Source organism: Dendronephthya gigantea, unplaced genomic scaffold (assembly GCF_004324835.1).
Source record: "Dendronephthya gigantea isolate DGI-Jeju-01 unplaced genomic scaffold, DenGig_1.0 000071F, whole genome shotgun sequence".
Classification (NCBI taxonomy): Eukaryota; Metazoa; Cnidaria; class Anthozoa; order Malacalcyonacea; family Nephtheidae; genus Dendronephthya; species Dendronephthya gigantea.
In genome coordinates this window covers 65001-92976 of record NW_021163081.1, presented here as the reverse complement: position 1 = coordinate 92976, position 27976 = coordinate 65001, and the positions used below count along the sequence as shown (strand labels likewise).

Sequence of the window (27976 nt, the reverse complement as noted above, 5' to 3'; positions counted from 1 at the left end):
AAAACATTGGTTAAATCTATTTTATATCCTAAGGATCTACCAGAGCTCCCACCGAGTGTTCAAGAGAATTTCAAGCATGGTTCTATGAATGAACCTGTCGCTAGAGAAAAATATTCAGATGTACTATGCCATAAATTTCACAGGAAGATTACTGTGCGTGAAACCGGTATAGTAATCCAGCCAAATTTGTTTTGGCTTGCAGCAAGCCCAGATGGATTGGTCAATGACAATGAACATGATCCTCAAATTGGTTTAATAGAAATTAAGTGCCCTAAGTCAAAGCGAGATTGTACACCAGATGACATGGTTTCTGATGCAAAATTCTATGTTGGTATTGATGATGGTAAACCATATTTGAAAAAGAATCATTCTAATGGATATTATTCTCAAATTCAAATGGCAATGGGGTTATCACAAGCAAAGTTTTGTGATTTTGTTGTCTATACGTTTAAAGGTATGATTATAATACGAACCAAATTTGATGAGGAATACTTTGAAAACTTAATTAAGAAGTTAAACACATTTTACAAAAACTACATGCTTCCAGAATTAATACAATAATAAAATGTATTTTATTAAATTTCTTGAAAACATCTATTGATGTATGTACTTTATCATAATACTATTCTGGTAGCAAAATGGCCAAAACCTATTTTTCAGGGTTAGGTTGTGCTTTGTTACTTTCTTTTTGTATTAATGGTGGTAACAGATTCCACAACAAACATGCAACTGTCCATATCTGGTTGATAGAGCCATGTAGTACAAGTGGTATTTCATTTCGAATTTGCTTGAACTTCTTCACCCTTTGTATGTATTCTAACAGAGGCAATGGACTGACTTTCTTTAACTTCTCCTTTTGTTAGCTGCTCTCGGCCATCCAAAAATGCTGGTATATTCAATTGTACACCTATCTTGCTTAGCTCCTGTTCAATTGTAAATCCTCTGTCAGCCATAATTGCGTCATCTTTATCCCACAACTCCTTATTAAGCAAGCCACTGCTGTTTACTATTTCTTTATCAGAAACAGATCCACTATATAATTGGCTGATGAAAGTAATGGCTCCTGATGGGGCTATTCCAAGCAGACCTTTATAAGTAACATGATGTTTATAATATGAGAATAGACTGCTTTGAATGCTCAAAGAAGATGGTGATTGGCAAAACAATTCAGTGCAATCGATAATGCACCTTGTTGTTGGGTAAGTTGTTTTAAAACATTCTGGCATTGTTTCTTGCACTTGCTGTTTAGTTGGCCATATTGGTAGACTACCCAATGAAAAATAGAGGAAATTTATCCAAGTAATAAGATATCTTGAAACTGTAGACTTTGGGGTATCAAATAACCATGCTATATGGGATAGGCTAAATCCACACTTCAACCAAACAAGCACTAAAAAGAGTTGATTGACAGGAATTAGGTTTGGCCGTGGACCACGCTTTTGTGGTGTCTCCTTGTTTGGTGTAGCAGTAGATGGGGTTGTGTTGCTTTTTTCTCTGTTTGATGCATCAAAACTTTATATTTTCTCCATTATTTCCAGGATTCAAAAAAGTAAGTAAGTGGTCAAACACTTCCAGTTCAAGTCCAGTAGCTGACTTAAAATGATGCTTATCTTTAGATATATTTTCATACTTGTAGATATGTTTTTCTTGAAAGGTTTTTAGATCTTCTTTGTTTTTTGAGTTCTCCAATCTCAAGTCATTATTTTCCATGAGTAAAGATTTATTTTCCTTCTCCAGGGATTCTACTTTTTCTAACAGAAATTGACATTGTTCACATGTGCTTTGATTTTCTTCTTCATAGCTTATTTCTAGTACATTGTGCTGATCCATTGATTGTAATACCTCTGTTCCGAGGGGTGGTTCTAAATATGTTTAGATAAAACAGTCAGGGTGGATCCTACATGCTACATTATAGTGACCAACTGAAAACAATATATATACATGGTGCTCCATGCTTTGTTATTTTACTCTGTGTATTGCTGTGGCTATATGTATAATACTTAGGAACTAATATGACTTTTCGCCTATATTGGAGAGATGACAATTTTCAATTGAGAAACATTTCTCCACACGCTGCCATAGATCTTGCAGTGGGCAAAATTTGATTAAATCTGTCTAAATTCTATTTTAGTGTACTTCTGCAATACTTGCAATGTCATAAATTATATATTCTAGATCTACATAAATATTAACCTGTGTTTTCTTTGTCATCAGATGTTTCCACAAATAGTCGTTTAGCAGGCGGGGTTCGACCATTTTTGTGTTGACATGCCTCAGTTATTTTAAAAACAGAAGGAACTGACCCATGGACAAGTGTCTTTCGACCAATACCTTTAGACACACAAATTTCGTCGAATTTAAAGTGAAACTCACACACGACTGTCGCATTTGTAACTTTAAAATTATCTGCGCCTCCTCTTCTACGGTATCTAGAAACAAACAACATCCATTTTCTCCGCAATGATTTATCTGATGGTATTTTAAACAGACCAATGTTTGTTTTGTTTTTGTATTTGTCGTAGAATGCACTCCCACAACCTGGAATACAGCAAGACGTTCCTCTCCCACCATGTAGTTGTTTCTTTGGCCGGGCTTTTGAAGAAGATGGATAAGTATCTTTCAGTAAATTGACTTCCTTTTCTGCCTTGTAGATCTCATTCAAATTGAACAAATCGGACGAAACCTCGGAGCTTTGAGGCAAAGCCGCCATCTTTGATTCTGAATTGTCATTGCCCGCCTCGTTTTCGTGTTTTGTGTTTCGCGCGAAATTTAAATTTGGGAAGTGTCTATTCCTTTGCGTTATCGTCAGCAGTTTGTCGCAGCGCAAAGTTAGCGCAGGTTGGTGAAGACACGCCGCCAAATAGGTGCACCGTCATCTGATAATCTTCGGGTTCGCGACTGAGGTCGTTGTCGGACCACCACAGAAACCGTAAGGCATCACAATCCTCTGGTCGGACTCGCACTTGGTGGAACATTGCCTCAATGTCTGCCATCATCGCTATTGGACCTTCTCGGAATCGCGTCAGGAATCCAACCAAACTGTTCGTGAGATCCGGCCCCTGTAACAGCTGCTTGTTCAAAGAGGTGCTCCCGTACTCAGCCGCGCAGTCGAACACCACGCGAACTTTATCTGGCTTCTGTGGATGGAAGACAGGGTGATGTGATAGGTACCAGGTGATATTTCTTTGTAAGGTGTTCTCTTCTTTGGTTAGTTTCCTAGCATAGCCTTTCTGTAGAAGGTCTTGGATGAAGGCGACATACTTTTGGAAAAGGTCATTGTCTCTCGCTAATCTTTTCTTCAGGAACATCAATCGACGTACTGCGACCGACTTGTTCTTCGGTGAGGACAGGCGAGGGCTCTTCCAAGGCAACGCAATCTCATAATGGCTGTCTTTCAAACGAACGGTTTCTTCCATGATGCTTAACGCTCGCCTGTCATGACATGACATCGCTACGTCGTCGTCTACGTCGTTGAACTCCCTGTTGCAATATTGTCTGAAGATGTTTTCCAACTCGTTGTTCTGAACTTCGCTCTGAATACAATTGGCCGTTGCACTATGGTGATCGCTGCGACCTAGCGGTCCGTTTACTGTCCAGCCCCAAACAGTCCTGATGGCGTAAGGCCCGTCTGAGTTGCTTTCCACAACCTCCTTAGGCTGAAGCGCTTTCGGAACGTCGTTTCCAATTAAGAGGCCAACCTCGCTGTCGATATCTTTGAGAACAATGCCTTCGAGATGTGACCAACGATCTACATCGCCTTGCCGCGGGATGTCGTCTCTCAACACTGGCAGTTTGGAAACGGAAAAGACGTTCATAATTTCAACAGTGTTTTGACCATTCAAATCACTAACTTCGAGGCTGACGACTGAGCTTTGTAACTTGCTTCTTTCCTTTTCCATGGTGGTTAACAATAGAGTTGTCTTCCTGGATTTCGCCGCGAGCTTGTTCAGCAGAGATTTGGTAATAAACGATGTGTTAGAACCACCGTCGAGAAAGGCGTACGTTTCGACTGTTGATGTGCCTCCTACAGCCCTCACTTTTACTGGGAGAATCGGTAGTCCTACCACAGGGGAATTGCGACGCACATCATCCGCGTTAACGTAACCATTGTGGGCATTCTGTTCGCCGGCTTGAGATGGTGGCTGAGATTCGGCACCTTCGTTCTTTTGCCTTTGAATCCTTTCATCCTCGCCTGGATCGGTGGGCTTACGATGCAGGAATGTCGAGTGCTTATGTTTACAACCTTCGATCTTGCAAAAGCTCTTCTTTTCACATGAACGCCCCACGTGACCAGGAACAAGGCAGTTGTCGCATAACTTCAACGAACGCACGAGTTTAAATCGCTCTTCGATCGACCTTTTCTTGAAATCATCGCACTGAGAAAGCCAATGATTACTCTCGCATGATGGACATACCACTTTAGTACGGACTGAGCCGCCATCTTTCCCCTTTGTAGCAAAGGAGGACCCACGAGTAGGCTTTACATTTTTCCTTCCAGCATTCTCCAGTTTAACTTCTCTCGAAATCTTGCCAAATATTGGGTGATTGCATGCTCTGGCTCGTTTCTCGACAAACGACGTAATGTCCTCGATCGTAATCTCGCGCTGCTTGACTTCTGTGATGTCATCGGCAACGTCACGCCATTTTTGTCGCAAGCCAAACGGCAATTTCTCAACGATCTTTTGCATGCTATCGGGATTTTCGATTTTGCTAAGATAGCCAACTTGCTTCAGAGCGTTTTTACAGGTTGTCAACATAATAGAAAACCGCTGTAAACTCTCACCGTCCTCGGATTTAATTGGCGGGTAACTCGTCAAGCGCTCGACATATGCTGTTGCGATGAGATAACTCCTACCGTACTTCGTTTTAAGTAGCCGACGTGCCTCTCTATACCCCTCGTTTGGATTCATCGACAGACAACTACGCATCAAATCTTGTATGTCACCTGACGTGTATTGTAAGAGATAATACAGCTTGGCGCTATCGCTTTGGGTCTTAGCCTCGATCAATTGTTCAAATGCTCAAATGAAACTGTGGTATTCGATTGGGTTACCGTGAAATATGGGTACCTTAGGGGACAGAAGTGTCAGAGCCAATGTTTGTTGTTGTTGCAGAGCTAACAACTTCATTATTTTCCTGCTGCTTTCAGTGCTTTGCAAGTTAGCCTCAGGTGAAAGTTGAATCGCGTGCATTGCTGCCAAATTCTCTTCATTTCCTATCGCGTTTAATTGATGATTTGCAAGGGTGTCAGGGCTATTACAATCTGTCAAATCTGTCTCGCGCCTGAACCTTCGTTTGCACTCGGTGTTGACAAGTCATTGTTGGCAGTTGACGATTGGTTTACCGCGTCGAGGTTAATTTTGGAACGTTCGTCCCTGGGGCGGTCTAATTCATTATAGTTCGCATGCAATTCGGCACGACACGGCTTGGGATCGACATTTTTGGAAAGAGTCGCGCCGATTTCGCCGTCAATCTCGAAACCAGAGCCCGCGATTGTTTTGCCGTAGGCACGCTCTTCGGCAGCCGCTTGCGCTATCTTCGTTTCAAGTTCGAGCTCTTCTCTTTTTTGCTTAAGGCAAAGCTCTTGTTGTTGGAGCTCTTGTCGCCGTCAAAGCCTGTTCGCTTCTTCCTCAAGGACTGCTTTCCTCGCGGAAGCGGCAGCTTTTGCGCCAATCGCTGATTCTCTACTGGAAGCTCGAGAACTCATTGAACTGATTTGAGAGCGTATACTTTTCGATTTGCGTGATCGGCATGAAGATCTAGCACCGCGATCTGTGCCAACATTGCTCACGGAATCGCTCCGTCTAATCTCATTAAATTGCTCAGCAGCATTGCCATGACAGATTTTGCTGTTATCAAGCCAAGTTTTTAACCTATCTTTGAACGCACACGTTCTACGTACTTCAACGTTATAATACGCTTCCGATTCTTGTATGTCATCTTCATCAGTTAAATTTGCGTGATACTTTGCCTTTTACCTTTTCAAAGATTCCTCTTCAAAGATTCCTCTAATTCGCCAAATAGACTCTGAACACGTTCCAAGTTATTAACATCCTTAATTAACTCGGTGATCTCATTAATTTTTCGCGTGACGCTAGCTTTAGCGGTCTTTCTGGCCATTTTACTTTGGTAAATTTGCGTCGCCGTCGCATGATCGTGAACCTCACTAGAACTTGAATTAAGTTCGTGATCGTCTATTTCAGCTGCCTGGTCACCAGGTTGATAGGTTTCGCTATCGCCAAGACTATCAACAGAAGTTTGTGACATTTGCAGTTTATTACAATCTATCTGATAATAAAATTGAAACATCACAAACTCATGTAAGTAGTACTATGTTAATCCATATCTTGGATTGCTCAGGATGTTATTTATACTCTGTTTTGTCATTTATTTTTTTTACACATTGGTCTAGTGGCTATCAACTGGCTGACCATTAAAAGAGAGAGTCTTCCCAGTTAGATGTTTTAAATAAATAAATTGTGTGTTCTTATCAACAAATTTTGTTTAGGTCAACAGGGTCTTGTGAAGTTTAAATTCTGTTGCCATGAGCCAGAAACAGTGACATTAATGAAACATGGTTTGTGGCCTTCATCACCCAAGGAACCACAAGCAGCATTTGAAAAAATCTTTAAAGTCGATATGTCAGGCTTACCAGTAGTGTTGTATGGTGCATTTAGTGGGATTTCGTGGGAAATTTTATCGTGGGATTTATTTATCGTGGGATTTTATCGTGGGATTTTATATGACGTCATAATTCCACGTGTTTATATTTTTTCTCCACGTGTTTTTATAATACACGCGAGGAATGCGTGTGGTTCACGCTAATGTGTATGACGTCATATATGCACGTATATATAATGACGTCATATATGCACGTGCTTTTATTTTTAGGAACGTGTTGATTAATATAAACACGTGCTTTTTTTTTGTTTATATAAGACGTATTATATTGTTTTATTTTTTACTGTATTTTTATCATGACTAAGTATTATGGTATTATTGTTAATAAATTCCAAGGGGTTATCATTAATCAAATTCAGAACGATATAATTAGTGATGAATATCCAAGGAGGCAAGATTATGTAAACATGTTTCGCGGTATACAATCAAGCGGTTACACCTATTCACCTACACCTATTCGTTTGTTGGATATTGATTCCCTTTTTACGTTCGTGGTTTTTTTAAAAGTTCATCCATTGAGAAATCAACTTGCTCAAGCATTGGAGTCAATGTTTACATATATGATACATCATATATTAAAGGAGGATATGGCTGAGATACTTGTGGACTATATACATTTATGTCCCGGGAAATATTGCATGGAGGTGCCCATTTATTTCACTACATCTGCATATGAATCGTATATTGACATGTTTGATGCTATGATAGCTTTGAAAGTACCGAGGGACATGTTTCATTCAACGAGACTTAGACATTGTGTAGTTGTTCAAATAAATAATAAACTTTACGGAATACAAATAATATATCGACATTACAAAGAGATACGTGATAAAATAAAGACTCTATATAACAATGTAATACGTTTTTGTATTAGTCTTACTGATTTTTTACCTGGTTACGTTATTGCACAGGATGGATCTTTTAAAGTTTTTTTGCTATGTAATGATATTGAGAGTGATGAGTTATCTAAAATGTTATGTTTTAGGCCTAGTAAAAGATATGATAGATTAGTAAGGGTATCTATAAGTTGGTATTTTTCGACGCAATTTCGTCGGAGTGCACGCGATATACGTTTTTAAAAGTGCACGTGTTTATAAATAAAAGTGTGTGTTTTTATATACATAAAGTTTATGTTTATCGTTGCATTTATCCATAACGGGCATGGAAGGTGTATTGAACAAGATTCAAGATGTTATCCTTTATAATAAGAAACCTACTGCAAGGGATATTAAGAGCATATTTACGTCTTTACCTGTTTATATACGACCACTGGATATTGATTCTCTTCTTTGTTTTGTATGTGTTATAAGAGTTCATCCGTTAAGGAATGCATTGGTACAGGCGTTGAGAATGGCATTTACATACTTATTACATCATATGTACAGTTCCGACGTACGCGAGCTACTTTTGGAGTATGTAAATATTCCGCAGGAGAGGTATTGCGATGAGATACCTATTTACTTTACAACTCACGAGAATTCTTTATTTGAAGAGTATGCTTGTATGTGGAGATATAAATTGGTTATGAGAATGCCAAAGGGGATGTTTGATTGTAAAATTATTGTTCAAATTAACGAGTGTCTTTATGGTGTATGTTTAAGAAATCAAAGTTATAAATCTATAATGAACGGAGTTAAAAGTGTTTATATTAATGTTATGTCCGAGAGTATGAACTTTACAACGCAAGATGTACAATCGCTTGGTTTTTTTACTTCATATAAAATATGTAACTGTTTTAATAACACATTGAAGGACATGATAATTTTTAGGGAACCAAAGAGATGGGATAGAGTGGCTAGAATTTTTTTGAGGGATATATTTAATGGTCCTTTTTTCAATTCGGAGGTATTTGACTACATGTACTAAGATAAACAAAGACAAATGTACTTTTTTAAAAGAGTTATATTTTGAAAAAATTGTAAAAATACAATAAACAACACAGTAGTACAATATCAATTTATAACGTTCCAATAAATCCAGTTGTTTAATATTTGTAGCTCGGCTTTTGGGCAATGTTCATATGCTTTTTTACAAGGAAGATGATTACCGCATGTTTCGATAACGCCGGCTTTTTCCTCGCTACTTAAAAAAGGATTAGCTTCTATCCAAGAAACGTACTGACTTGGCTTTGGCGCTCCGAATATTTCTAGATTGATGCTAGGTATGTTTAGCTTTAGTAGTAAGTCCCTTTCGATCGATCCGCCTTTATAACCCAGATGACTTTGTTCGTTTATTTGTACGTCTTTGTAGAATGTATTTACGATGTCTTCTAGCTCATTCGCTTTGCGTACTTCTGCGGTATTGGGCGGAGTTGTATAGGGTAGTTTGTGAATGTTGTTAACCACGAACGAACATTGCCTTTTATCTTTTTGAGTTAGTTGATGCCATGGGATGGGGATTTCGAAGAGGTATGATGAGGCCTTTGTTTCCCCAAACATGCCGTTTGATTCTGTTTGTTCTTTCATGTTTAGTAGCCCCAATTCTTTACAATGAAACTTTTTATTTATAAAGAACCCGTCCATATCGATTATGCCGACTAAATCTTCCATACTTGCTTCGAGCTTGAGGATAGTTATACTGTTCTGAAGGATAGATATCCCCGCCCTTTTATAGGCTGCCGCATGTAGAAAACGTTCTAAAGTTTGTCCTTAGACGTCCGACTATTAATATACGTACGCGATTGGCCGTTTTAGTTATCCTTAGGTTATTCTTGCAAAAGCTATAAAAAGGTAATAGCTCGAAATTTTTATTCATATCGCCATGGGTCGTAAGAAGAGTTTGCTAACTAAAAACGAGAGGGAGAAAAAGAGGAAGGAGAAAATAAAGAGCGAAGAAAGGTTTAACAGACCTTTAAGGATTTGGATAAAGAGGAGATATCCTAAAATATTCTTTGAATATTCAAAAGTTTTTCGGGAGGTTTCAAAGATGAACCCGCATGTGAAAGATATCACACAGACCATGGATTGGCGAATGAATTTGTTCAATGACGGCACGATGGATTTGGCTTCGTTAACCAATTCCATAGATGAAATAAATGACATTATGAGCATTGAAGACCAAATTCAAAAGGAAATCCTACACCTTGAAAGAGATTTAAATGACAAGACGCCCGAAAGAGTTGAAGTCGAATCTGTCCAAAGCGAAGTAAATAAACCGACAGCTGAAATTCAAGCCATACCTGTCCAAAGCGTAATACCAATGTCTACCCAAAACGAAATGGCGGCTACCGATGGTTTATCCTTTGATGAGTTAGATTTTATTTCTGCATTACCCGATTTACCCGAGGAGAATGTTGGACAAACACAAGCAAGTGCTACCGACCCGTTTGAAGACATACGGAAGTATATTACTGACTTTGATTTCGAGGTAGAACTTCTTGATTTTGAGTGTTTTGAGGATGATGATAATTTTAAGAACGATGTTATGACTTTTTAAAAAGTAAAAAGGTATTTTAATGTTATTAAAACATGTTTTTTATTGTTATTAATATGTTTTTTATCGAAGAATATATATTTGAAAAAAAGGACATGTTGTTGTTATTATGTTTGGGGTTTCCCCTTACGTCATCGATTTTGAGTTAAAATGACATCATTGATTTTTAAGGGGGTGAGGAGAAAAATTTTTAGGGGGTGCGAAAAAATTTTTTAGGGGGGTGCGGAAAAAATTTTTTAGGGGGTGCGGAAAAAATTTTTTAGGGGGTGCGGAAAAAATTTTTTAGGGGTTGCGGAAAAAATTTTTTAGGGGGTGCGGAAAAAATTTTTTAGGGGTGCGGAAAAAATTTTTAAGGAGAAAAGTTTTTTAAAAAAATTTTATTTTTTATTCATAGTTACACAAAAAGATATATAAAGTTTTTGAATATAAAAAAAGTTTTTGAATATAAAAAGTTTTTATGTATTGTCTTTATGTAAAAGTAGATTCATCATCACCGTCTTCTTCATCAATGCTATAATTTACAATCTTTTTTCTTCTTTTCAATGGTTTTTCTTGTTCATCATAGCGTCGGTAATATTGGGGGTAAAAGCCAAAGGTACTTCCGTTTGCATAGTCCCCGGCGTATGGACGATTTTGGCTTGGTGGAATTATATGTAGATCGTCATCATCGTTGCTGTAATCTTTAAGTTCGGGTTTAGGGTTTAACTTACGTCTCGGTGCGGGGGTGGAGGGTTCTTCTATTTTCTTTGGAATTAATCTACGTGGGGTTCCTTTGGGTGGTGGATTTTGCGGTTCGCACCATTGAAAGAAGTTGCAGGTTTTCTTTGGTGATTCGGGGCAGCAGAAGAAGAATCTTCCTTTATTTGCACCTTCCTTTTTTACCACTTGTTTGCGGGTTTTTTTCTCATGGTGGCATTGGGGGCGTTCGGTTATTATTTCGTCACCCCATTGAAAGTATTTGCATGGATCTTTGTTTTTTGAGCACTTGAAGAAGGGACGTCCGTACGATTCTTTCTCTGGGTTCTTCACCACATACATTCTTGCCAAATTATTTTCGCAGCAAGAGGGTTGTTTCTGTAAGGTAGACAGAAATTTTTCGATTCCTTTTTCAAAAAGGAAACCATCTTCTTCTGAACAAATAAAATTGCAGCTATCTATTTGATCGCAGACCCAGAACTTTCCATCTGCTATCACTTTGGCTTCTTTCTTGTGTAAGCACTTCATCATGACTTGTTTTTGTGAACTTGTGCTGAAGTAGTTCGATTTCTTATATTTATACTTTTTGAAAGCACGTGTTTTTTTAAAATTAACTCGTGTTTTAAAATAAAAACATGTGCAGATAAATAAAAACACGTGTAGATAAATAAAAGCACTTAAACTAAAATAAAAGCACGTTCTGTAAAATATAAACACGTGTTATTTTATCTATATAAGCGGGGCAGTTGATGTTTCACCTCAATTTTATCGTGGGGATGGAGGACGATTTACAAAGGGAGATTGACAAATTTAATGATAGCAATGATGAATGGATTTGGGAAATAGACGAAGATACAATTTTTAATTCAGATAAAAAATTTTTACGTTTGATTGATAATGACAATAATGATTGGATTTGGGAGCTGGACAATATACAAGTTGGTTCGGGCGGACAAAAGCGGGATTTTGATGAAATGAATAACAATGAACAAATTGGAGGACAAGATAATGTAAACGAAGGTGCAAGTACAAGTATGGATATAGAACAGGACGAAACGAACGATGTTTCTAATTATGTAATAGAAAAGATTAATGAAGTTAAATCAAAGAAGTTTAAAACGAAAGGTATCGATTACAAAATCCGTTTCAGTAATAAGAATGAAGAGCTTAACATTATTCAAGAGTATGAAAAAACTCAAAAGATTTTTGAACAGTTAATTAATGATGTTACTAATGGAATGAAAGAGAATGATCAAGTACGTTTTGTTTTACGTACACCTCAATTAAATAAACCTATATCGTTACCGTTTATGGAAGTTTCTCGCTTCACTCCAGAGAGAATTTTTTCTCAAGTTGAACGTGTGGTACAGTCCAACCAACATTTCAATTTAAATGATACAGTAATTGCAGATATTGTTCATGTTGAAATGCCATCGGGATCGGGGAATCGTAGGCGAAGACACATTAAACTTTATGAACATTTACAAGCAAAGAAGTCAGTGGTTGTTATAAAGAATAATGACAATTTATGTCTTGCTAGAGCTCTTATTGTAGCTATAGCAAAAATTGAAAAGAATGAAAAATATTATCTCATAAAAGATAGTCGAAGTGCACTTCAAAGGAAAATGGCTAAAGATTTACATAGAAAGGCAAATGTACCTGAAGGACCATGTGGAATTCCTGAAGTTAAATTATTCCAGAATTATCTTACCGAATATGAAATAAATATTGTTTTGGCAGATCATGGAGACGTTATTATATATCCTCATCAATCTAATTCAAAGGAAGATGTGAAACGAGTTTATTTATATCTACATAATAATCATTATGATGTAATTAATTCTATGCCGGGTTTCTTTGGTCATAATTATTATTGCCATACATGTAGACAGGGGTATTCCGATGTCAAACTTCATTTATGTCCTTCCATGTGTAGATGCTGTCGTGCCATAAATTGTCCTTTTGTTTCGCCAGTGGATTGTAATGAATGTGGTAGAACATTCAAAAGTGAAACATGTTATAATAACCACAAGAAAACTACGAGAAAGTGAATCTGTATGTGACGAATAAGGAAGTGTTCGAAATGTGGAAGATCCATGACAAAGTATAAGTTGAAGGATCATCTATGTGGAAAAATACAATGTAAAACATGTAAAGCTATTATTGACGATATCAATAATCATTTGTGTTACATGAGGAAACCTGATTCAAAGAAGAAGGACATTTTAACTGAAGAAGAAGCAGAAGAAAAAGAAGAAGAAAATGAGAAAGGGGAAGGATATAATGAATTGTTCTTCTTTGACTACGAGGCACGACAAGAAGATGAAGGTATACATAAAACTAATTTATGTATTGTTCATAATGAGAGTGGGGATGAGTGGATCTTTCAAGGTGAAGATACTAATTCAAGATTTTGTGAGTGGCTTTTTACAAAGGAACATCGAGATTGTATATTTGTGGCACACAACTTCCAAGGATATGATGGGTATTTTATTCAAAACTTTTTAAATGAGAATGCGGTGAAATATGATATAATATTACGTGATGCAAAAATTCTCAGTCTGACTGTTCCAATGTTCAATATAAAATTTATAGACTCTTTAAATTTTATTCCTATGTCATTATCAAATTTCCCTAAAACATTTGGAATGAATGAGATGTGTAAAGGATACTTCCCTCATTCATTCAATCGAAGAGAAAATCAAGATTACATTGGACCTATACCATGTGAAGCATTTTATAACACAAATGGAATGAAAGAGGAGGCACGTAATACATTTATAAAATGGCATAAAGAAAAGAGAGAACAAAATTATGTTTTCAATTTTCAAGAGGAAATTATAAAGTATTGTCGTTCTGATGTTGACATTCTACGTCGATGTTGTATGGAATTTCGTGAACTATTTAGAAGTATTACAAATATTGATCCTTTTGAGAAGTGTTTAACTATCGCTAGTGCGTGTAATTTGGTTTTTCGTACTAATTTCCTTAAAGAGGAGACTATAGGGATTTTTCAAAATGACTATCAAATGAAGGTGAAACAATCGAACATGGCATTTAAGTGGCTATCATATATATCAGAGAAGGAAGAAATCTTCATTCAACATGGAAAGAATGGTGGAGAGAAACGTGTTGATAGATACTCATTGGACGGATATAATCCTGAATTAAATACAGCATATGAATTTCAAGGATGTATATGGCATGGTAATTATTATTATTATATTATTATTATATATTAATATTAGCATTATGATTTTGTTAATCATTTATTATTATTATTATTATTATTTTTAGGATGTGAAAAATGTTATACTTGCAATACAGTTAATCCTGTTAATGGAAAAACAATGAGTGATCTCTTTGAGGCTACATTAAAGAAGAATCTCTATCTTAAAGAGTGTGGGTATAATGTAATAGAAATGTGGGAGTGCGATTTAAAGAGGAACTTGGAACAAGATGAAGAGATGCGTGTGTATTTTGAAAACTTTGATCTTGTTGATCCCCTTCAACCACGTGACGCATTCTATGGAGGTCGTACGAATGCTACAAAGTTATTTCATGAATGTAAAGATAATGAGAAGATTAGGTATATATTTCTTATATTATATTTTTTCCTAAAGATTTTTTATTTATTACGTCATTTCTATTTTTAGATACGTTGACTTCACTAGCTTATACCCATGGTGCAATAAATCGACGAAAACAATTGTTGGACATCCAATAATTATTACAGAAAACTTTAGAGATATCTCTACATATTTTGGTCTTATAAAATGTACTGTTTTACCTCCAAGAGGTTTATTCCACCCGGTTCTTCTGTATCGCGTTCCTGGCAAGTTATTGTTTCCTTTATGTAAAGCTTGTGCCATCTCCTTCAATCAGAATCCATGTACACACACCGAACAAGAAAGGTCTATTCTTGGAACATGGTGTCATGTTGAGTTATTGAAAGCTATTGAAAAAGGGTATAGAGTTTTAAAGATACACGAGGTGTGGCACTTTCCTAAACAGTCAGATAATCTATTTAAGATTAGTTAACACGTTCCTAAAGATAAAGCAAGAAGCAAGTGGTTTCCCAAAGGATTGTATTACAGAGGAGCAAAAGCAATCTTATATTAACATGTATGAGGAACATGAAGATATAAAATTAGAAATGGAGAAGATTGAGCACAATCCCGGTTTACGTGCTTTGGCAAAGCTAATGTTAAACTCGTTTTGGGGTATGTATAATAATATAATAATTTATTTATAATAATAATAATTTATAATTTATAATTTGTAAATTTTTATTGTATAGGTAAATTTGCGCAACGTTCAAAGTATCAAAGACCGAGATGGTTACGAACCTCAAGATATTTTGAACTTTTGTCCTCTGATCAGTATGAAATTCATGATGTAAAGATAGTAAATGATAATATGTTGGAGGTGCAATACAAAAACACTAACGAATTTCTGGAGGTTAATAACAAGACGAACATTGTTATTGCGGCTTTTACTACGGCGTATGCTCGATTGAAATTATATGATCTTTTGGATACATTAGGTGAACGTGCACTTTATTACGATACCGACTCGGTTATTTATGTATCCAAAGAGAATGAATTGGAACCTCCTTTGGGGAATTATTTAGGAGATCTTACTGACGAATTAAATGGAAAGTATATTACAACTTTTATGTCAGGAGGACCAAAGAATTATGCCTATTACACTAATGATAATAAATCGGAGACAAAGATTCGTGGTATCACGCTGAACCATTCTGTTAACAAAAAGATAAATCCAAGTACAGTTCGAGCTCTTGTATATTTACATGCAGAATGTAAAGTAAAGGCAAAAATCACCGTTACTAACCCTTTCAAGATTACAAGAGATAAGCAAAGAAAGAACATAGTTACCAAAGAGATGAAAAAAGATTATCGTATAATTTATGATAAGCGTGTCTTAATGAACGATTTTAAGACAATACCTTATGGATTTTAAAAAGACACGCAAAGATATTAAAAGACACGTGTAGAAATTAATAAACACGTGCAGATATATATGTATAAATAAAAGTTGTTGTATTAGTTTTACTTCATTCGTTTTTTGTCTTCACCATGAATGCTACACATTACGTAATTGTTACGTTCAGAGAGGAACGCCTCTGTAAAGATATTCAAGAATATTTACAAAGGAAGAAGAGTAAACATAATTGGATCGTTAAGAGTTCATCTCGAGTACATCATGATGTACTTATATGGTGGGAAGAAAAGAAGGAGTTCTCTGGTACTCCTTTACGTTCATTCCTTAAACGAATGAGAGATAAAGAAATACTTCGTGGACATGCAGTGCCATGTTTCACAATTTCGAAAAAGATGAGAACAGAATATATTGCAACAAAATTTCCTGATATTCTCTCAAGTGATTTTACTAATGTAAATGATGATTTATACCATGTTATTGCTCATTTTGTGCATTTAACATCAATTGGTATGAATGACGCAAAAGAGGGAGAAGAAAAAATGCAAGAAGATAACCGCCCACCACCGCCCCCATCATCACCATTGTTAATACCTTCATCATCAACAGAATTGGTACCTCCATCACCGTTATCATGGAATGAAGAGAATGAAGATACTCCCCCTGTATTTGAAGTTTTAGAAAGACTAGAGAAGAAAACAGATTTGATGATGAGAACAATTCTTCGTTTGATAAAGATAATAAAACAAATGCCTGAATGTAATAATAGTGGTAGTAATAATGCTTCTACCTCTGAACCTGAGGTGCTTGCATGAGAAGAATGTTGGCTTTTATAATACTTTATGATATTTTGTAAAATGTTTTTTTTATTAAAAATGTTTTTATATACATCTCTTTTTCTCTCTATATGAAACTACCCACATCTATATATTTAATCTTAAACATTAAATTTGACTCATTCCCTATTAATGGAGAACTTGGTAATGTCTGTTTACATTCAATAGTAAAACCTAAATCTGGGTTTTTAGGGTAAAAATCAAATTTCTTATTTAAAAGAAATATTTTTCCAGACTGTGTTCTTCTATATGAACCTGTATCTGAATAATCTATAGAGCCTAAAAGCTCTGTTCTGCTAGAACTATTATCACTATAAATTGTTACTCTGAAAGAGAACTTTAAATTAGTTGGAAGAGTTGCGTCATTATCAAATATTTGCGTTTGAAAGAAAAGTTCCACAGATCTTACATTGTTTATAGGAAATACACGATTAGGAAAACCATTAAAATCCACTTTTTCGTAGCACCATTTATTAGCATCCTTTGTTGACTCTGGTGAAATAAAATAATATTTAGGAACACTTATCATTTTTTCGGCAATTCCAATATTTTTTGCAAGGGTTGAAATGAGACTCCTTACACTTGCACTTAGATTATCAGGACCAATTTTTAGTGTATTATTTGCAATAATATTTCCGTCGCTTCTTTTTGTCCCAGCAAGAAGAACATTTCCAACCATGGTATCAGCAAATTTATGTTTATCAAAACCACTTTGATGAGGAAAGAAACGATTATTCTGCAAATTAGAGTTTTGATAATTGGATGCGGTAAGATTTTCAAATTTGAATCCCTCATAGACAGTTATTGCCATTTCGCCATTACTAAGATTGGGGTCGTCCAATTTTGAAGTGGTAAAGACAAATGATATTTTGAAGTGTGTAATATTAAAATCTATTACCGGTGTCCGTGCTAAATAGTAATCATAGGTCTCTTCATTCACTGTTATTGCTCCAATATGTTTTATTGATCCTGATTTTGTTTGAAAAGAAGCTCCTCCTTCATTAACTATGTCAAAGCTTAAATTGCCATGTAAAGCCTGTTTTGTGTCATTACGAAACATAACAGCAAATATTACTCCGTATTGACTATTATCGCCATATACTTTATCGGCAATATAAAAGTACAAGTTTGTTAGATTATTACCAGTGTTGCTCCCCATATTTATTTCTAAACCTTTACGTAATCCTAGAAGAGGTATTTTTTTTCCATCTCTTTCTCTGACATGTGTTAAACCTCTTCCGTCTCCATAAGGTTCTTGACCGCCACTTTCAACAAAATTAAAAGTACTGTAAGTACCTCTACTTCTTCCTTGACTATCAGCATAACTTATCTTCTCGAAATCTTTATCAACCATTACAATTTTGCGTTTTTCCTGTGTACTAAAACTTCCTGCGGGACCTGTAGGACCTACAGGACCTACAGGACCGCGTCTTCCTTCAGGTCCAAGGGTACCCATACGACCGCGGTCTCCTTGTCGTCCTTGAATACCTTGAGGTCCTATAGGTCCTGCAGGACCTACATCTCCTTTATCTCCTTTATCTCCTTTATCTCCTTTATTTCCTTGAATACCTGGGGGGCCTGTATTGCCTGGGGGGCCTTTTCCCCCTCGCGGCCCTTCTGGTCCTTGCGAACCTGGCTGTCCTGTTGGACCTACATTGCCTGTGTTGCCCTTGTCGCCTTTATCTCCTTTATCTCCTTTTTCTCCTTTGTCACCTTTATCTCCTTTACCTCTGGGCCCTGTATTGCCTTGTGGTCCTTGTGGTCCTTGCGGTCCTTGTGGTCCTTGTGGTCCGCGATCACCTTTTGCTGCAGCTGTACCTGGAATACCTTGAGGTCCTTGTGGTCCTTGTAGTCCTTGCTGTCCAGCCGGTCCTGCCGGTCCGGGTTTTCCTGCAGGTCCTGCAGGACCTACAGCACCAACGTTGCCTTTATCTCCTTTATCTCCTTTAAAACCTCTATCACCTTTATCTCCTTGTGGTCCTTGGGGACCCTGGAGCCCTGTACTACCTTGGGGTCCTTTATCTCCTTTTTCCCCTTTTAATCCTTGCGATCCTTTATCTCCTTTATCTCCTCGAGGTCCTTCATCCCCTTTTTCACCTCGTGGTCCTGTATTTCCCTGAGATCCTTTTTCACCTCGTGGTCCTTGAGGTCCCTGAGGGCCCGGATCACCTTTTGCACCTCGTGGTCCTGTACGTCCCTGAGATCCTGTAGGCCCTGATGGTCCTTGAGGGCCCTGATCACCTTTTGCTGCAGCAGTACCTGGAATTCCTTGAGGCCCCTGCTGTCCTGTGGGTCCTTGTGCCCCTTGAGGACCAATTAGACCTTGTGGTCCTTGTAGTCCTCGTAGTCCTGGTGGTCCTGGTTGTCCTATCTGTCCTTGAGGTCCTTGAGGTCCTATAGCCCCGGGATCACCTTTTGATCCTTTCAGTCCTTGTACCCCTTGTTCTCCACGCGGACCTTTTGGTCCTTGCGGTCCTTGAGTTCCTTGCGGCCCCTGCGGTCCAATTTTACCTGGGGTACCTGTACCTGTACTTCCTTTTGCAGCCTTTGGGGTATACTGATATTCATACCCAAAGTTAAGATTACCACTATAGTAAGGATATCCTCTCTTCATTGTGAGTGGTTTATAAATGAATAAAATGTTTAAAAACTCTTACTTAAGAAGAATACATATAATATATTATTTCAAAATGAATAAAACCTCACGTTGTAAACATGGGAGCAAAAAAATCAAAAGCACGTTTAAATAAGAATATAGAAAAGCATGGAGCATGTAAAGTAGGAATAAGTTTAGGTCATAAAGATTTAAAGACAGAAGGTAATTTTCAAGTAGGGTACTCTTTGAAAATAAATAAAGACTATAAACCTATTGAACAAAATTTAATAGGTCAAAGACTCCTCCCTATAAAAGAGGAGGAAGAATTTAAGGAGCCCATAATTGAAGAGGAAGAAGGATCTATATGTCTAACTCCAGATATACCAGCAATTAAAGAAGAAGAAGAAGAAGAAAAAGAAGAAAACAATGGATGATTACCTTTCTGACATTTACTATAATCCTAAACGTCCAGGAGGACTTGGAGGTGTGGAACGATTATATAATAATGTAAAAAAAGATGGAAAATATAATATATCGAAAAAGAAAATAGAAGAATGGTTAATGAAACAAGATACTTATACATTACATAAACCCGCACGTCGTCGATTTGGTAGAAATAGAGTTATTGTTGGCGGAGTAGATGAATTATGGCAGATGGATTTGGCTGATATGCAAGCAATGGCAAAAGAAAATGATGGATACCGATATCTACTTGTTTGTATTGATGTATTTTCAAAATTCCTATGGGTTATTCCATTAAAAGATAAAACAGGACCGTCATTAGTTGACGCATTTAAAATTATATTAGAGTCTGGACGAAAACCCTATAAAATTCAAACGGATCAAGGCACAGAATTTTTTAATAAACATTTTAAAGCCTTAATGAAAAAAGAGGAAATTGAATTATATAACACCTATAATGAAACAAAAGCATCAATTGTAGAACGTGTAATTCGTACTCTAAAGACAAAAATGTGGCGTTATTTCACAGCTAAGAAAACCACAAGATATATTGACGTTTTATCTGACTTAGTGTTCTCATATAATAACAGTAAACATCGTAGCATTAAAAAAAGACCTGTTAATGTTACTTTTAAAAATGAACAAGAGGTATGGCATACACTATATGGAAATAGAAAAAGAATAAAAAAAGTAAAATATAAATTTAATATAGGGGATCAAGTAAGAATTAGTAAAATGAAACGTAAATTTGAAAAAGGGTATTTACCCAATTTTTCAAAAGAAATCTTTACTATTAGTAAACAAATACCTCGTAATCCTCCAGTTTATAAATTAAAAGATTACGATCAAGAAGAACTAGAAGGAACATTCTATAAAGAAGAACTGCAAAGGATAATTAAAGAAGATGATATTTATGAAGTTGAGGAAATTCTAAAAAAACGTGGAAAAGGTAAAAAAGAAGAATATTTTGTAAAATGGTTAGGATATCCAGCGAAATTTAATTCGTGGATTCCTGCTTCTCAAGTAAAAGATATTTAAACAACTCTTTTGTGTTTTTTAGTCATTTATTGTTTGAAACATGAACAACACACACTTCTATATTTCACTTCCTAATGACTCTTCAAAAGATATTTTTCCTGAAAATAAACAAACTGAGTATACAGTAAAACTTCCTCATCGTATTCAACTTGATGGCGAGTGGGAAGTAGCATTACATAATATTTCATATATAAAACAGTCAATAATACCTATAAATGGAGAACCTATTCAATACATAGAAAACGGAAGAAAAAGAAAAGGAGAAAAATTAAAAACATATTACGAATCACTTGATGAATACATAATGGATATTAACAATTCATTTACAGATGAAATTAAAAAGAAAATTAATTTTAAAGTTCATTCTAGAAGAGTAACCATCTCCTTAGAAAGTGGATATAAAGTTAATTTACGAAGAGATCAAGCTATCATTCTAGGGTTTTTAACATCCGAGGATTCATCTATTGAAAAGAAAATTGAATCAACCGAAACATCAACGCATGAAGGAAATTTACATAGAGAAACAGATATCTATGTATACTGTAATATTGTACAACCTCAAATTGTTGGGGATAAAATTGTTCCATTACTTGATATTGTCCCTATTAAGAAGAATAGAAAATATGTTAAGCAAACACGTTACATTCCTATACAAACCAAATCCTTTGAAGAAATTCAAATTATTTTAAGGAGTAGCACAAATGAACCCCTCTCATTTGAACGTGGACGTGCACTGGTAACACTACATTTCAAACGTAAAAGTTATTTTTAAATAATAATAATAATAATAATAATGAATCGTCAACGAATTCAAGAAGGTTACGGTATCGGTGGATTCTTTCGTAATATTGGGAATTTTTTAAAACCCGTGGGACGAGAAATGGGTAGCATTGGTATGAGTGTAGGGATACCATTACTTCAAACTTTAATTAATGATTTAATCACAGGAAAAAGTTCAAAACTCTCTGCAAAAACACATAGTAGAAGAGCAGGTGCACAAGCAACTAATATGGCTGCAGAAAGAGCACTACAAGCATTACTTCAAAATCAAATGAAAGCAAAACAAACAGGAGGGAGAAAACGTAAACGATCCCTATCTAGTAAACGATCTCAATCAAGAAAACAATCTCGTCCAGAAAACGACCTAAAAGACAAAACCAAACAGGAGGTAGAAAACGACGAAAAAGAAGAGGAGCAAAACGTAAGGTAAACGCAGTAAAACAAAGGAGAAAACCACAAAGAAGGTCCACAAGAAAAAAAACTACAAGAAAAGCTAAAAGAGGAAAAGCTATAGCTTTTGTAAGAAAACGTGCTATGAATAAAAGACAAAGAAAAACTCTTCCTGTAGACATATTTGGTTAATTTAAAAAGTATTTATATTTGAATGAAAATTAAAGAAATGATCATATCTTACTTGATATCGAAGTAAAGAAGAAGTCTGTAATAAGCTTAATAATAATAATAATAATAATAATGAATAACTACGTACATCCCAACTCTGCACGATGTGATAAAAGCGAAATTGATTTATTTAATATTCCTTCTACACAACTCAGTTTGGAAAAAGGACGATGGATTGATTATCACGCACTCTCTAGTGTAGAAAATGATGATGGACCAATCACATTTCTAATAGCTGGTACCGAAGATTATATTGATATGTCAAAAATGATTCTTGTAATTGAATTAAAAATTACAAAATCAGATGGCACCCCTCTAGGAGGAAATGAACAATCAAGTGTAGCTCCTATTAACAATTTTCTACACAGCTTGTTTAAACAAGTTGATGTTTACTTAAACGGAAAACAAGTTACACCTGCTATGGGGACTTATGCTTATCGTGCCTATTTGGAAACCCTCCTAAACTATGACGTCTCAGCAAAACAATCTCAACTCACCTCAGCACTATACTACAAAGATACCCCCGGGCATATGGATAGCACAGGAAGTCTTCCCACAGAAGAATCTGTTACAGTTGTTACTAGTCATGCTACTGGAAGAACAAAAACTTTAAAATATTTAGTACCTGGAAGTGGAAATCAAGGTTTTGCTAAACGTCATAAATTTGTTCAAGATGGAAAACTATTAGTAATGGCAGGACCTATCTTCTGTGATGCATTTATGACAGAACGGTTATTACTCAGCATGGTGGATCTTAAAGTAATCCTAAATAGAAATTCAGATAAATTCTGTTTAGTGGATAAAAATAACTCAGTTATGAATGCAAAAATCAAACTTGTGGATGCAACACTTAAAGTACGTAAAGTTAAAGTCAATGACACAGTTAGTAAAGCACACGAAATAGCTCTAAGATCTGTACCTGCTACCTACCCTATACGGCGTGTCGAATGTAAAGCCTTCACCATCCCTGGGAATCTTCCACAAATAAGAAAAGATAATATGTTTGCTGGAATTATTCCAAAAACATTTATATGTGGATTCGTAGAGGCTGATGCTTTTAGTGGTGTTTATGGAAAGAACCCCTATAACTTTCAACACTTTAATGTGTCATCAGTAACATTAACAGCTAATGGAGAGGAAATACCTTTCAAACAGCTTGTTCTTAATTATAAAGAGAACAAAGAAAATTTCATTCAAGCATACAACACACTATTCTCTGGTACAGGAAAAATGAACATGAATACCGGTCTTGATATTGATAGAGAAGATTACTTTAAAGGATTCACCCTCTACGCATGGGACCTTACTCCTGATATGTGTGGTGCCTCCCCCTATTTTAATACAGTACAACGAGGTTCACTAACACTTTACATCACGTTTGCTGCTGGGGATGTTCCAACCAATCCTATTTCTCTTGTATGTTATGGAGATTTTGAAAATATTATACAAATTGATGCAGAAAGAAATGTAATGTATAATATATCTTCATGAATACTAGTGAAATTAGAAACATTCTTAAACGACATCCTGTAACTAAAAAATATTTCTGTGGTGTATTTGCTGCTAATGAAATTCCTAAAAATTTAAATACTTTCCCCTGTGGATTCGTCGTTAATACAGATCCAAGTTCAAAACCTGGAACACATTGGGTTGCCTTCTACTTTACCTCTAAAGAAAATGGAGAATTTTTTGATAGCTACGGGGAACCGCCATATTACTATAAAGATATATTCAAACCTTCTTTTGAAACTCTTAAATGGAATAAACGTACTTTACAAAGCCATTGGACCGAAGTGTGTGGACAATATTGTATTTTCTATTTATATCAGCGATGTCGAGGATATACAATGAACGAAATCGTAAATATGTTCTCAGACAATACATCATGGAATGATTGTAATGTTGCATGTTATATTAAAGAAAATTTTAATGTTATTATACTTAATCAACCCCTTTGTGGGCTTAATCAATGCTGTAAAAAATTATTTTAAAGAATAAAAAAGACAAAAAACAATTTTACATTTTTTAAAAATTTTATTAAAATATTCTTAATACGTTTTTACAATCAATCTTAAAAGCTCCAAGAGTTTAATTTTCTAACCACTGCTCTCCCTCTACTTGTTATGTTCCCTCCACTTTGAGCTCTTCTTCTTTGCCTCCTGAGTCTTCCGTCATAGGGTGATAATCCTATCCAATCTCTTTCCATAAAGATAGTTCCCCCTTTTTGATTTTTCTTTTTTCTCCTCTTCTTTTTATTATGCTCCTTCTTCTCTTTATTATATTGATCGGAAAAACCTTTTGCCACTTTCTCAAAAAAACCAATACCAAAATCAAAACCTTTACCCGTTTGTCTCATCTTCTCATCCTTACTCTTTGGAAGGTTAAAGGTTACTCTTTTCTTTGGAGCGTTATTTATGTTTTTATCCTCATCCCTTGTATTTTTCCATCTTTCCTCATTTCTTACTAAATCCCTAGGAACATTAATTTTATTCAAAGCTTGAAAAAACTCATATACCCCAACAGGGTTGAATGATTTACGCGATCTCATAGCATCTGAAATCAAATCGGAAATATTGCTTCCTTGAATAAGAACACCATCTATTTTGACCTGTCCTGTGTTATCCCATGAGATAGTTTTTCTAGATTCAAACGTTCCAAAAGAGCTAAAGCTCTAGCTTTCATAGTTTTAGGAATTCCACGTACAATTACATCGTCGGTTAATTCACTCTCTGATTCCGTTGAATTTTCAAACTGCCCTCCTCTTTGTTCATTCTCAAGTTTTTCAAGTCGTGCCAGTTTCTCCTCTGTTATTAACACATATCTTTTAGCACTCATACCCTAACCTTTAAGTAAAATCGATAAGGCCAACGGTACAAGTATTGATGCTACACCCCTCCCCTCTTGAACTAAAAATTTCCTCTTCTTCTTAAGTGAAACGTTCCTCCTCGCTAGTGCACGTAACTGTTCCTTGTAACGTGTCAAATAACGTTTCTGACGTGGAGTTAACCGTATTACTCCTTTAAGGGTATTCAAAACAATCTCACTAATAGCTAAAATTAAATCGGGGGGAGCGTATTGTAAAATTGCTTTTTGTATTTGCGGTTTTGATTTAGCTAACACTTGAATATACGGAAGAGTTCTTGCTATATACTCTGACATCTTGTAAATGATATTTTGGTAAGAAATCATTTTATTATATATTAATCGTAAGATTTAAGAACACATCAATATCCACAGGAACATTAATATTTGAATCAATTGTAAATGTTATTTCAGATACAATATCCGATTGAATAGGAACAGCCGGATACTTCTCATCAGAATATTTAGAAATAGATGAATTCAGTCTAGTATCCGGAGTAATAGGTAAATACGCAAGAACTGTACTCGGCTCCCCCTAACATCAATATTTTCAATGAATCTACAAGATCACATACACTTTAAGGTATCGTACCATGATTTACATCCACAGGTTTTGGTGACTTCTCATTTTTTGTCAATATGTAATTCTCTGGAAAACCAAGAAGCTGTCCAAATTTCTTTAAATTCACAGATGTATATTTGGAAGAATCAAAATTAACATAAACCACACGTATTGTCATGAACATAAGATGAAAGCGTAATATGTTCCAATTTTAAACGTTCCTTCAATAACTGAAAATCCCAATATCCTTCTTGAAGTGTTCTTTCTTTAGTTGTACTTGGCGTACCCGATGAAGTGTTTGTAACCACACTGATTTTATTGTTATCATTTGTAATATTCTTAAACTTCCAAAATACAGTAACCTGTTTTACTGTAATAGAAGATCCCTCCTGAGTTAAAAAAGGTTCTCTCAAAGTTAACTTCCTTGAATTACCTGCTATAAACACAGATATGTTCCTCGAAGTCATCTTGACTTAAAATGATATAAACTCTCTTTCACCTCTGCATATATACAATATGTCTCTCTCCTGGTAAAATATTTGTACGTAAACGGATATTCTCAGGAGTCTGGGGATGACAATCAATTAATAAATAGGTAAAAGGACGTTTCGTTGCATCATTAAAAGAATCCAATAAGATATGTGTTCGTTTTGGAAACATTTGCTTTGCCAATGTTGAAATCCCTAAAGAATCGCGAGGATTCTTAAACACTATAAAATAGTGAGAATTCAAACTAATTGTCCTTGATAACTTTCCTGGAGGAAATAAATTTTGTGTTTTTTAAATAAAAGACACACAGAAATACCCTTATGATGTGAACCACGTGTAAATAAATCAGACACACGTTGGTCATTCGAACACTCGCTCATTAAATCATCCAAAACCACTAATGATTGATCATGCCCCTTTGTCATCTCAGTTAAGTCAGAGGGGAACCCCTCAACAAACTCCACATTACGTAAATCATCAAACTCTTTTTGATACTCTCCATAACAATAAATAATCTTCGAAGGAACATGATAAAACATTTCATTAATATGAGCCAATATTTGACGTATTAAATATGATTTTCCACATTGGCTTTGTCCTGATACATAAAAATTTGCAGGTACTTTAAACCTCACATCCATAGTGACAGTAAAAATATAATGAAAAGTAATATGTGTTCCACTCTTTATAATAATATTTTACAAAATAATCCTAAAACTAAACATGCAGCAATCGTCATCTTCACTCGATTGTTGATAATAAAACAAAACCACATCCCAATTCTCTTCTTAATTGTACGTTCTTTAAATGGTTGAATATTAACACTCCTCAGTATAGGTATTGCAATCCTCACAGCTTTACGTCTCTCCTCATCATTAATACCACCTGCTGCATACACCAATGTTAAATAGGACATAACATGTCCAAAATTATTAGGATGCATCAACTCCCATATCTTGAATAAATCTTCATATGTCAAAACATTCAAAATTTCATTATAAGTATCATTGTATTTTTCATAAATTTCACCAATATGAAATGTTAAAGTTGAAACATCAATATCTACATTACCCTTACAAAGTTCATCATATATTACATTCATGGTTGCATCAACTAATATAATATTAACTAAAACATTCTATTATATAACACTATTATATAAACACGTGTATATTTAAAAAGACACGTGCTATTCCCTAATGAGATGTCTTTTGAAGTTTATGATAATGTTCCAAACTAACACCTGTGCTCTTCTCCAAACCACGAATACGTTCCTCCTGATTCCTCTGCATTTCAGATAATAACATCTCCTTCGCATTACAATGATAAACAAAATACATCGGATCTTGAACTGCTCGCGGTACAAATATACTCTCCATAACCTCCATTAAAACTTGAGTCAATAAAATACAATTTAAAGTCAAAGTCTCCTTCTTCTCAAGTCCTCGAGGTATAATTCCATTTTTGATCAGTATTTCAACCAAATCGGTAATTGGTATATTAGTGCTTCCTTCTCTCTTCTTCTCCTCATACCACTGTTTAACAATCTTCTTCCACTTCATAATTGAAAAAATAATTTTTTAAAAATATTACCATATATTTATACACTTTTAAGACACGTGCTTTTTTATAAAAACACTTACTTTTTTATAAAAACACTCACCTTTTTATAAAAACACCTGCTTTTAAAAAGGGTTATATGCCCTTATGCGAATTAAATAAACCCTTGTTATTCCATTGTGCTTCCATACACCCTCACTCTTTATATCCACTAACATATTTGATAAATATTCTGTTGAAATACCATCACATAATTTACTGACACGAATATCAGGAGAACCGCGAATAGAAAGAAAATCAGGAAACACATCATTACTTCTCTTCTTCATTGTATAAATACTTTTAACCACACTATGAATTAATTTGTAACTTTGAAATGTATTTGTTCCATAAAGTTTA

General features: G+C 35.4%; 2 protein-coding genes across 2 annotated transcripts; one reads left to right on the top strand and one right to left on the bottom strand.

Annotated features, from left to right (window-relative positions):
* Window positions 1–2786: 2786 nt before the first annotated feature.
* On the bottom strand, window positions 2787–4910 carry LOC114531374. The gene has a single exon (XM_028552998.1). The coding sequence runs from the start codon at window positions 4908–4910 to the stop codon at window positions 2787–2789; it is 2124 nt and encodes a 707-aa protein (XP_028408799.1).
* A 7995-nt stretch (window positions 4911–12905) lies between these two features.
* LOC114531373 lies at window positions 12906–15792 on the top strand. Its single transcript, XM_028552997.1, has 5 exons — window positions 12906–14016; window positions 14107–14398; window positions 14466–14777; window positions 14842–15032; window positions 15110–15792. Exons 1-5 carry the CDS (start codon window positions 12906–12908, stop codon window positions 15790–15792), a joined length of 2589 nt encoding a protein of 862 aa, XP_028408798.1.
* Window positions 15793–27976: the final 12184 nt, after the last annotated feature.